The 12,280-nt window shown below is 41.4% G+C and overlaps 1 protein-coding gene across 3 annotated transcripts in view; it reads left to right on the plus strand.

The window, feature by feature from the left end:
• The window catches only part of ST7 (suppression of tumorigenicity 7), a 246,770-nt gene that overhangs the window by 185,431 nt on the left and 49,059 nt on the right, over positions 1 to 12,280 (plus strand). For all 3 annotated transcript variants that reach the window (XM_075014925.1, XM_075014909.1, XM_075014917.1), the window contains exon 9: positions 2,157 to 2,271. In XM_075014925.1, the coding sequence (XP_074871026.1) occupies positions 2,157 to 2,271 (115 nt within the window). The remainder of the gene's footprint in view (positions 1 to 2,156; positions 2,272 to 12,280) is intronic.

Consider the following 12,280-nt stretch of genomic DNA (forward strand, 5'->3'; position numbering starts at 1 on the left):
TGTTTAATCAATGTAAGCAAGTAGTCTTAGTAGCTTGTACAGGTTGAAACTCTCTAGTTTGGCACTCTCCCATTTGGCAGTATCTGTAATTCAGCATGATTTTAGTTAGCCAGAGGACCACTTATTATGGGTACAGCCAAATTTTCTGTGGTCCAGTAAAGTTTGTTTACAACCACCAGTCCTGGCAGTCAGTGGTTGGTGCTGTTAGCTGTATTTTACCCCTAAATGTCTTCTAAGAGCTCAGTAAGCAGTGGAAATCTTGGTAATGCTTCTAGACAATACTGACCTCCTGTGGTCTGGGAAATTCTCTCATCTGGCACCAATCAGTTCCTGAGGGTGCCAGACTAGAGAGAGGTCGAACCTGTGTCATACATTTAATATTAGGCCTTTTTTATGCAGTTCAAATGACTAGTACAGTGCCTTCTTGTAGAACCCTTGAGAGCCTCTCCATGAACTTTGATTTGAACCTTTACTAGAGATAAGCTTCACACAGTGCAGGACCAGAGAGCAGAGGAAGGCAAAGGCAGAGGGAGGGGAGGATATAATTTTTTCATCCCCCAACCCTAGAGGTGGGAATGGGCTGGTTCAGTTTTGGTACATATTAGAGCATATTCAGAGCTGCTTTAGTTCACACTTGTCTTCTATCACCTCCAAGAGCTCCTTTTGTCAGATGGGGACCAATGGAATTCAAGAATGCTCACTTATCACCTTCTGTACTTTGGGGAGGGAGGGGACAAAAAGGGGCTGGCAGTAATTTAACTACTCTGTCCTCAGGGCAGTTAAAGAACCTACCATGCACAAGCACAAAGCAACTCCCCTGGGGGGCAAAATTTCTTCATACTACAATTTTTAAAATACTACTTTGACATTAAAATGGCACTTCTTTAATTGGTTCATTTTCTAAACTGGCAATAAATTGGAAAATTAATTTGCACTGCAGTTTCTAAGGGATGTGCAATCACATGGCAAGTGGAATAAAAGACTTATGTATCAAGTTCAGTTGGCTGGCTGTCAGCTGGATCTACTGATAGCAGATTTGGCCATACTTATCAACCAGCAGTCTGCCAATCTTTGGCCTTCCCAAGGTCAATTTTCAAATCAATCCACTTCATTCAGAACTTCTAACACCCACAAAAATAATGTTTGAGCCTCTTTCTTATACACGACATCACTCAATTTCTTATAAAATATGGATTCATAAGCTATGGTAGTATCAAGTTAGTATGATGGCCTTGTCTTATTTCAACTTTGGGTCAAGGATATTATTTAATTTGAATTGGCCAAAAACATGTTTAACTGCGATTGTTAGTACAGGTCGAGCCTCTCTAGTCTGGCACTCTCTCATCCTGCAACATCCATAGTCTGGCTTGATTTTAGTTAACCAGATAGCCACTTATCATAGGCGTGGCCAAGTTTCCCGTGGTGCCATGTAGTTCATTGGCAGCCACCAGTCCTGGCTCTCAGTGTGCTGTGCTCTTACTTAGCAGTGATTTACCCCTGAATGTCTCCTAAGAGCCCAATAAGCAGCAGAAGTGTTGGTAATGCTGCTAGACAATACTGACCTACTGCAGTCAGGCAAATTTTCTCATTTGGCACCAGTCAGGTCTTGAGGTTGCTGGACTAGAGAGGTTCAACCTGTACTATGCACAAATCTGTAGATAGCTAGATATAGATACAGATGCAAAATAACAATGAATAACTATGAAGCATAGTAGAGGTATAGCTCTTTCTCGTTTCATCATATTTTCATTTTTTCTACATATTTTCTTTGTTTTCTCCCATATCTATAGGGACAGTTAATATTAAAATATACAGTCTACTGAGATGAAGAGCCATGTTCAATTTAATTTTCCTCTATGATAGAATAATACGCTCTCATTTTTTTCAAAAAAAGCAAGGTATTAATTGAACGGGAGTTGTCCATTCAGACAACCCTCTTCTTGGATTAGTTAAACCATATACCAGGCAAGTTGCTTCCAAGCTTCTCGGTCCAAATGGGAATCTTTCCAATGGCATCATAGGACACTGTATGAGGTCCCTGAGCAATGGGGCTGAATGTTTTTAATTAGATATTTCAGTAAATTTTGAATGAAAAGCCACATTCCAAGTTACTAACTTAACCCATATTTATGACTTTTTGTTTTGTTTTTTTTTAGTTAATGAAGGAGTTTCCTCTGCTCAGCATGTTCAACATCCATGAAAACCTACTAGAAGCTCTGTTGGAGTTACAAGCATATGCTGATGTTCAGGCAGTTTTAGCGAAATATGATGGTAAGTCTAATCATATATAACTCTGCACATTGTACACCTAAAACTGTGTGAAATGAACACTGTTATGTTTGCACAGTAAACATTCAAAAGTTAGGAAATTTAGGTTGTTTGTGCACCTTTAATCGAGCTCATTTGCATACAGGCTTCTATTATTCAGTTTTTAACTACATGATCCCCAACTGTATTTTCCACAGGACCCAGACTCCTTCAGCATGCAGGTGGAACAATGCTCACGTAAATGATCAGTTCTTCAGGATTTTATTTTCTCCCATTTGTTCAATGTGTCGCTCCATGCTTTATGTACTGTAGGCTATTCAAAGCCCGCTCTGAAAACAGAATTAACATTGTTCTGAGATCCGTTCCTTAGTCTTCATTACTGCAGCATCTGAATGGAACATAAGAGTTAATTAATTAATTTTTCCATCACTGCTGTCATGTGAGGGAGTGGCATAATTCCCATTTTACAGACAGCACGCTGAGGCTCAGAGGGATAAAGGTAATTAAATTTCCACTACTTCTGGGATTCCCAATTTGAAACATCAAGGGCCTGATTTTTTCAGAGTACATCAGATTGCATATAACAGTTTCTATGTCCAAAGCACAGTTGCCATTGTTTTCAGTTGCAGTTCTGACTGCTCAGCACTGCTGCAAGTCAGACACCCAGAAAATGAGGAACTCAGTTAATGAGCACTTGTGAAGGTTTGGGTTAAGTGACTCACCAAGCACCACACAGGCACTCTGTGCCAGAGGCAGGGGTGGAGTCCGCTTTTCCAGGGCAGCATTCAGCTGCCTTAACCATAAGAGAGTTCCTCTTCTTTAAGTTCCCTGCCTCATTAATTAACTAAATGCTTTCCAATTAAAGAAAGAATGATACAGTGGTTGGAGCACTAGCCTAGGACTGGGGGCAGTCAGGTTCAGTTCTCTACTCTACTGCAGGTTTCTTGGGTGACTTTCAGAAGTCACTTCATCTATCTCAGTTCCACCTCTAGAAAATGGAAATAATATGACTTCCCTACATCATTGGGAGGGTAAATGCATTATAGGTTTTAAAGCACTCAGATACTGTGGTGGTGGAGGAGGCCATATAATAATAGAATCATAGAACTGAAAAGAACCTTGAGAAATCATCAAGCCCAGTTCCCTGCACTCATGCCAAGACCAAGCACCATCTAGACCAGCCCTGATGGGTTGTCTAACCTGCTCTTAAAAATCTCCAGTGACGGGGATTGCACAACTGCCCTAGGCAATTTATTCCAGTGTTTTACTACCCTGACAGGAAGTTTTTCCTAATGTCCAATCCAAACCTCCCTTGCTGCAATTTAAGCCCATTACTCCTTGTCCTATCATCCGAAATTAAGGAGAATGTTGTTTCTCCCTCCTCCTTGTAACAACCTTCTAGGAACTTGAAAGCTGTTGTCATGTCCCTTTTCAGTCTCCTCTTTTCAGATTTAACAAACCTAGTTCTTTAAATCCACCCTCCTAGGTCATGTTTTCCAGACCATTAATTTTTTTAGCTGTTCTTCTCTGGACTTTTTTTCTATTTGCCCACGTAATAATACTGGATGCCTTCCAACACCTGCAACAAACGGAGGAGAAATCCCACAGACAATGCCGTCCTGAGGTGAGACCGGGGCAAGACCCCCACTGGATGCCCCAAGCCCCACCTCTCCCCTGCTGTACCCCCACCCAGCCTGTTATCCCTCCCCCAGAAACAGAGCTGGGGGAGCACCTAGGGCTGGGAGTTGAGCACACTGGCAGTAGCAGTAACAGGGGTCACCTCTTCTGACCTACTCACCACACAGGTGATGGAAACGCACCTTTCCAGCCCTCTGCAGAGAAGCTCGGTGTAGCTGGCTAAGAGGATGGCAGAGCGGAGCAAGCTGCCACCCCTGCTGCCCACATAATGACTGAGGGGGAGGAGGATAAAGTGCTCCCTTGCTGCTGCTGCTGCTGCTGCTGCTACCACCATGAGCAATCCCTTGCCAAAGTTAATTCCCCAGCCCAGGCCTGGCCCAGGCCCCAACCCCAGGTATTCCTCCTCAACTTCCATCCACAGGACGGCTGAGGCAGCCACTGCGGGGCTGCCAGAAGTTCTGGGACTGGGGCAACTGCCACAGCTCATCCTGTGGATGGGATGACTCTTCCCACAGACAACCATCTGCTTTACTGTGCGACACTGAGTCTTCTTCAGACTTCTTCAGAGTGGGTCCAGGCTATGCACTGAATGGAAAATAGGGTTTGTGATTGTGTAATTAAAGACTGTGTCATAATGGTAGTGCTCAAGGGAGCCAAATTCTGGCACCTCCTAGCTTCTGAGTGTTTGACTTTGAAACCTAACAGCTTTTTGGGTGGAATTTCTTCAATTATAAAAAAGAAAACTGAAAAAAAAATCATCCTGTTTTTAAATTGACACTCACGTGGGTCAGCCTGGTTTGCTCTACTGCACAGATCCACTGGGGTTTTCTGTGTGGCCCAGCACTAGAACATGATGACACATGCTTCAGTACCTGCTGACAGCAAAAAAGCGATGAGACTCGTGAGTCCCGGTTCCATTCCAGGCCTTGCAGGGCAGGGTTGATGGGTACAAAACCTTTTACTTGTCGTCCCCAAACATGACTCCTCATCCCAGGCCCATTCGCCTTGACTACACAGCCTAAGTCTTCACTCCTGAGATTTCTCATCCCAGTCTCCTTGTCCAGTCAGTTCCAAACCCTCCTTCCAGCTCCTCCTCCTCTATGTTCCTCTCCTACCCAGTCCCCATTAATAGCCAGACCTAGTCTCTTCTCAAGCTGTCAGTATCCCCTCACCACCACTCCCTGTCTCCTTATCTAGTCTCTTCCCCCTCAAACTCTTTGTCCTGTCTGTTTGCCCAGCCACACTGTTCTCCCCCAACCCCACACCCATAGTCAGATCTGCTTCCCCACCCACATTTTTTTCCTAATCTGTCTCTTTACTTTAATAGTCCCTCAATCTTGTCCAATCTCAATGTTCCCTCTCCAGCCAGTTGGCTTCCAGTCCACCAAACATCTCTCCCAGTCCTCTCTCCCAGTTCCAGACTTCATTCCCAATCACTCCCAGCTGCCCTACTCACTCCTACTCCCAAGCTCCAAGTCTTAGCCTTCCCAGCCTCCCAGTCATCTTCTCCTTTGCCCAGCCAATCCCAGTTTGTCTCCTCTAATGTTTTCAGGTTCACCAGATTTCTTATCACAATCTGTTCCTTTCACTTTTTCCTGGTCTTGGTTTTGTCCCCCATTCAAATCAGATGGCTTCTTCCTTCATTTTCCTTGCGCAGAGAGGCCATTGAGAGCAGAGGAAGAATAAGTTCCCTACTTCTAGCTCTGGCGCCTGGACTCACCCAGTTTTCATGTAGCATCTGTCAGGCGTTCAGCAGTTTGGTCACATGTAGAGGCTGTGATGGGGGAGCATACACAGCTGCTCTGGGGAATTGTAGCATGTGCAGTCCAGTTAACATTAAGAACTGTGAGAGGTTCAAACATGCCCTGCGAGGAGGGAATATTTGAAGAGTTCAGCTGCTATAATTGAAGTAGACTACTGAGCATGTGTGAACAGTGAGTTTGCAAAGGATTATAACTCTGCTGAATTTTTACCCAGGCCACAGAAGACCCATCCCTGACACAAAGGTAGCCTAGGAAGGATTAATTTTATTGGTCAGTAAGTGTAAATTTCACACACAGCGACAAAATAAAAAGAGTCCATCCATCTAATCTATCATTAATAACCCAAATGGGCAGATGGGTAAAGTAATAAAACTGCTTCTTGAGAACTTACTAGAGTTTGATGTAAAGGATATTTGACATGTGATGTTGAAACTTTGCAGTTTAATGGTTATGAAGTTTTAATTCTTTGAATCTCAGTGTCTGCTGTCATTAAATAATTGTTGTCCAACCCCTTCCACCTCCATATCCCACTACTGTAAATTGATGAAAATCATAAAAAGATAAAAACGCAAAATGTTGTCCAACTGTGAAAATTTTAATCAAATTGGGAAAAAATGCCTTAAAATAAGCATTGATATTTTCTGTCAAAATGATTAAAAAAAAACAACAAAAAAACAGAATTCTGCCAAGCCTGCACAAAGCACCACACTGGCTAAAATGTCTCTGCTCTATAGAAGAAACAGCTGCCTGAGTCACCCGGCTTGTAAAATTTTAGCCCAAACACTTAACTTTTCACAAAGATAAAAGCCACTGGGAATAGGATCCTATGGTGGGAGGTGTCTGGGAACTGTAGTAAGCAGGTGATGCTACCAGCTCTGACTATGATATGTAGGTTTTCAGTGCTTAATCTCCTTGCATTCAGTGGAAGCAGAGCTCAGATTGTCTCACCACTCTTTGAATGTTGCACTAGGGCACATTTAACAGTATTATTAACTCTGGGAGAGGTGTTTGTTGGATATAATTTAGTTGGGAAAAGCACAGTGGAAAAGAAATATCTACCAAAATAACCTGTTCATGCAAATGTGTTTCTTTTGCTTTTCCCTCTTCAGTAATTCCTGTCACTCAGACTTTGGCCCTACTGGGCTCTGTTTTAATAAGTTTGGAGGAAAACGCAGACATACATGTACTCCAACTTACATACAATATCCCATTGCCTTGTTACCTCAGCATCTCATAATTGTTAATGTATCTGAATAGCCATGTATATTTTAAATCGCTTAGAAGAGCTGAGCTTGAAAGCAAAAGCTGTTCAAATTTAGCAGTCTGCTACAATGTATCACCGCAAAACTGCTCTGAAATAGGGAGTTCTATTACTCTTGTTACCATACTCCAGGGCACCAACTAAGCCTGTGGCAGAATAGGGAATTATGCCACAATCTCTCAAATCTCAGGCTAGCCCTCTAACCAGTGGGCCATCCTTCCTGTATGTTCTTTCATGCTAAAGGCCCAATCCTGGACTGTGCTGAGCACTTCCTGAGTGGCAGTGTGTACCTTCAACTCTCCCTGAGGCCAGTGGGACTTGAGGGTGCCATCATCTCCCGCAAAGCATTTGGCACATTCCAGAAATTTATTGATAGTAAAAACCTGTAAGGAAATTTGATGCAAACCCTTTCTCTTGTCGTGTGGATCCACCCCATGCTTATACATTTTGCTGCACATAGGCATATGTATATATTTAAGAAATCATAGAATACTAGAACTGGAAGGGACTTCAAGGGGTCATCAAGTCCAGTCCCCTGGACACAGCAGGGCCAAACACCACCTATATCATTCCTCTTAAATATTTATCCAGTGCACACAAGAACTCAGCAAACAACAGTTTAACCAGCATAACTCTTAAAATTCATGAGCCTCTAAAGATTCTTTTGAGAGGCGTCTCAGCTCATTTTAGAACTCATCAGCTTTATGTGTTGCAAGATTTATTGGAACATAAAACAATGAACTCATTTATACTTCCCTATCCACAGTTTCTGTTGGTCCCATTCCACTGCCTCTATTCAGCTAAGACCAAAACCTGATTTATTGTATTTTGATAATATGCGAACAAATTATTTCCTAGAGCAGTTCCCCCACCACCCTTAACTAAAAACTTGGCTCACGTTCTTTAAAATGTCAGTGTTTGTGAGCAGACATACTACTTTGCCAATGACCATGTGTTGAATTTTGTTTATATTATGTACCTGGCAACAGAGATGATGTCCATACTCATTACTCATGGAAAATGTGCCTCATTAGTGTCAAGATATGCACGGTTGCTGAGCTACATCATTATGGTTTCAGAATACAGTATCTTTCAATAGAGTGCAGATGACCTAAGCACTATTGAATCCTAAAAGGATTTTTGGCTCTGGCTTGACACACATCTATGTTATTTACAGCAAAAATAGTTATGGCTGCTGATGGGACTAGTTTTGTGAAAGCAGCTAGGATTCCTCGCAAATAAAACCTCTATGCCTCTCTTGCCTTAGTTTTAAACTGGTTGTTTTCCAAGGAAGCAGTCTTTTTCTTATGGTGCTTAGAGCAAATGATTTATTAACCTTAGTGGACTGCCAGTTCTTTCTAGATTGCTGTTTGCTAGTAACATGGGCAGTATGTGAACACAGAGGTCTTTCAGATAATTGAAAGTTAGGCTTTCAAATGATGGACATACTCTTTTACTTTGTTATACAAATAGCCTTTCCCTCCTTTTTTTTTTTCTTTAGATAAAAGGGACAGCCGTTTTTTCCAGTTTTGGGTTACAGAAAATGTGAACCTTCTGGTTTCCAGAGGAACATCTTCATAAATACTGTCTCATTCCCCTTTCATTTATACTAGGGTTAAATAGGAGTAACTCCACTGAAGTTGATTGGAGATACGTTGGTGTAAGATCAGAATTAGTAACAGGAGAATTCAGCCCATCGTATTGATAGAAAAACATACTTCTAAATACTTATGGTCTCATACCAATTTTCTTCTGCCATAATTCTGTTTAATTCAATGGAGGTGCTCCAGATTTACCCTGATGCGAAATCAAAGTCAAAGCTTCTAGAATAAATTACGTACAGAATTTGAATCTTCTTTATGGAAGAATGTGCATGGAGCATGGTTGTTCATCATATTCCTGTTTGGGCCTAGTTTTGTAGTCATGATTCTGTGTTACTTGAGTAAAACTCCTTCTGAAGTCATTGAATGCAAGGACTGCAGTTTTTGGCTGTTTAAGTTTGTACATCCAAACACACTTTAAAATATTAATGGTTTAGGAATGCTTTTTTTCTGTTCTCGTATAATTTCTGTTCATCCTTACAGCCACCAGGCAGCCCGGTGAACTGAGTAAATTCTACCAATGTTGATCTTGAAGGCATTCCAACAGTAAGAATTCTTCATATCAGTAAAACAGGGTACCAGAAAGTCCACAGCACAAAACTCCTAATGACACTGGCTTTGTTCCTGAAGGACACAGTTTCAGTCTAATTCCATATTTCTTTTCCATGGCTTCACTTTCTTGGCTCCTCTCAGTTTTCAACATTAAGACGAATTATCATATAAAGTTCTTCTCCCTGGCAGAATATAATCTGATAACCAAGGTGCCTCTGTTTTCTCATTATGGCTGCCAGCTAATGCATAATGGACATTAGTAGCCTTAATTCTCTGCTGGTCTGAAAACATAACATGAACTACAGAGAAAGAAGCTACATTCTAATATTGCATCCTTTTGTTTCCTTTTATTAAAAGTGGTTATTTATTAGCATTCTTATTGTCAAGGTCAAATCAAAGTCTACTGCCAGTAATGGTTGTCAGAGAGGATCTCCAAAATGAAGAACAGCAACACCAGGAGAACGGACCCAATCTTTTCTTGACTAAATTCTCTTCTTGGACTCTCAGTCTTATTTAAGGACTGATTTCTTCCCTACATTTCATTATTGCTTCTCATTCAGCTAGGTCCCTGCATGAGCTGTGCCTGTCCATACTGTCTGGTCCAGTTTTGCCTTTGATTCCTGTGGCCTTTTTTTGTTTGTCTTGTTTCTGCAAAGAAGATGCAGAATAAAATCACAGGGAAATGTAGAAAGACCTAAACAAGGTGTTCAGAGCTTCTTTATTATCCTGTTTTAGGGAGGAGTAGTTCATTTCCTCAAGAAATTATAAAATCATACTCTGCAAATCAAAGGAGTTGTATTGCTCAGAAAAAGTTTGTTCAAACCTAACAAATCCAAACAATGCAAATGCTGTAGTTGAACAGCAAAACAATTTTAACTGTAAGAGTTCTCTGTTTTTATGCCCACATAGTTATACTTAAAAAAAGGGCAAAACAAAACCTCCTTTTGTGAAGAAATTCACTCTGATCTTTATCTCAGGGCCAGGATCTGGCCCTAAGAGTTTGTTCAGCTGCAGGCTACTCACACAAGTGTGGCAGGAGGGCAAGCACTGAGTCCTAAACATTCTAACAGAACAACAGGACTATCGCATGTAGTATGTACAATCAAAATGCCCTGCTAGGTCATCTTGTTCATCCCCTTGCCCATGCAGTTTTGTTCCTTGCAGTGTATTTTCTCGTACATTATGCAGTATCCCTTGAAATGACGCAAGTGGAACCATTCACTGCCAGTCTTGTGGGATATTGTATTGTAATCTAATTGCTTCTCTGTCAAGATGTTTCCCCCCTAATATTCAACATACATTTCCCTTTGGTCAATTTTATCCCTTTATTCTAGCTCTTAACCCTTGGAAAAGCTTAAACAGTTCTTCTCCTTCCCTGATGACTACATTTCCCCTTTGTCATACTGAGTTAGGCTACACATATTTGTAGCTCATTTAGTCGTTTCTCATAAATAAATTCTTCTGGCCCTTTCACCACCTCTGAAGAACATGGGAATTATCTACATTGATTTCTGTTAATATTTATATATATAATTTGTGGAGTAGGTGCTTATTGTATTGATGTTTAAAAAATGACTGCGGGGTAAATCCTTACCCAAAACTGTAGTTGTAGATGGAATTTACTTGACAATATTAAGTGTCCGATGTTAGGAGACTACCTCCAATCCCATGTCAGTGACCTGAAGAAAACATATAGGTCAAGTTCAGGAGTCCGTTTCAGAAGCTTAGACAAGAACTTTCAAAGGACTTTAGACATTAAAAAAAAAAAAAATCTTGTTGCTTAAAAGAGAAACACTGACTGGGGGTTCTGGCTGTTTGAGTGGAAGCAGTTGCAGGAGCAGCCTGTCTTGTCTAGCCCCAAAGCTCTGGGTTTGGCAGACTGTACATACATTGGCAAAAGAAGGCAAAATTGAGATACAGCTTTAGGCTTAGTTTAGGCTTTTAGGCATTTAGGCTTTAGTTATTTTAACCCTTTTCTCTTTGCCTGTAATTTTCCTAGGGATCAATAAATCATACCCTGCTCTGAATCAACCGTTGCCCTTCCATGATTTAGGAGCTGTTCACAGCTCCCAGAGCACATTCAATAGTAGGGATCAATTGGGTATTTGGCCATGCTGAAGGTAAATATGTTTGGGAAATGAGTGATGTTGTAGTCTGGTGATCCAATGTGACAGTAAGGAGCGCCACAGCTTTCCATCTGAGAGTTATTTAGGTATAGGCCCATCACTGTAAGGAAGTGCCCTCGGAGAGATTGGGAGAGAGATCATTGGCACAACACACCTCTGCACAATAACGTCATCCTTAATAATGTTTGTTGCTCTTGTAGTTCTTTCCAGGTTTTTGACATAGCTTCAGTTTCCCACTGAGGTATACATAAGTAAACCCAACACTCTAGCACTTCCCAGTGCCTTGTAGAAAGGGAGTAGCACATCCCTTGATTGACGCAATCCAGAATTTTGGCGCTCTAGCAGCAGTGCACTTCGGCACATGCCCTTTAACTTCAATAGGACTACTTGCGCGAGTTCAGCACATTGCTAAGTGCTTTACTGAAATGCACTTGTAAGCAGAGTAACTTATTAATTATTAGCAAACACAAAAGTCAACTAAAGTGACTGCTTGTGCAACACATGTATCTTTCATTTGCTCAGCATCAACATTTAGGGGCTCTTGGTGAGTTGGATGGAGATGATTCCATGTTTTTCCCTGCATGTGTATCATTTCCTATGGTTACTCCTATTTTGGTGGGAACAACAGATCACATGACAAAATCTGGCACGTTGGTTTTGCTACCATAGTACAGTTAATAGGAATTGTCAGCAAAATATGGACATGATACTAAGTTCGCAGCTCCTTTTCAACTGGTTAAACATAAAAAAAAATCCTTTTGAAGCAATCCCCCATTAAGAATTCACTTTCTCAGCCCTCTCCTTATCTGACAGGGGCACTATATGCCACAGAATGTTAGTCCCAGGAAAATAATCATAACTTAAGTGTATTATCTAGCTACAAGAGCAGTAAGGAATGAAATCCTCTTTGGATTCATATGTCAGAGCTTATTAGGGAAAAATATCCTGTACGTTTTGACACTTGGATAGCAGTTGCATATTTCAGCACACAGAGGGAGCTCCATTCGCTGTGACAAGGGGGTGGGAAATAACGTGTATAGAGATACTTTGCCAGATGGCTTTACAAGCTGG

This window comes from Carettochelys insculpta, chromosome 1 (genome assembly GCF_033958435.1).
Source record: "Carettochelys insculpta isolate YL-2023 chromosome 1, ASM3395843v1, whole genome shotgun sequence".
In the NCBI taxonomy this organism is placed as follows: domain Eukaryota; kingdom Metazoa; phylum Chordata; order Testudines; family Carettochelyidae; genus Carettochelys; species Carettochelys insculpta.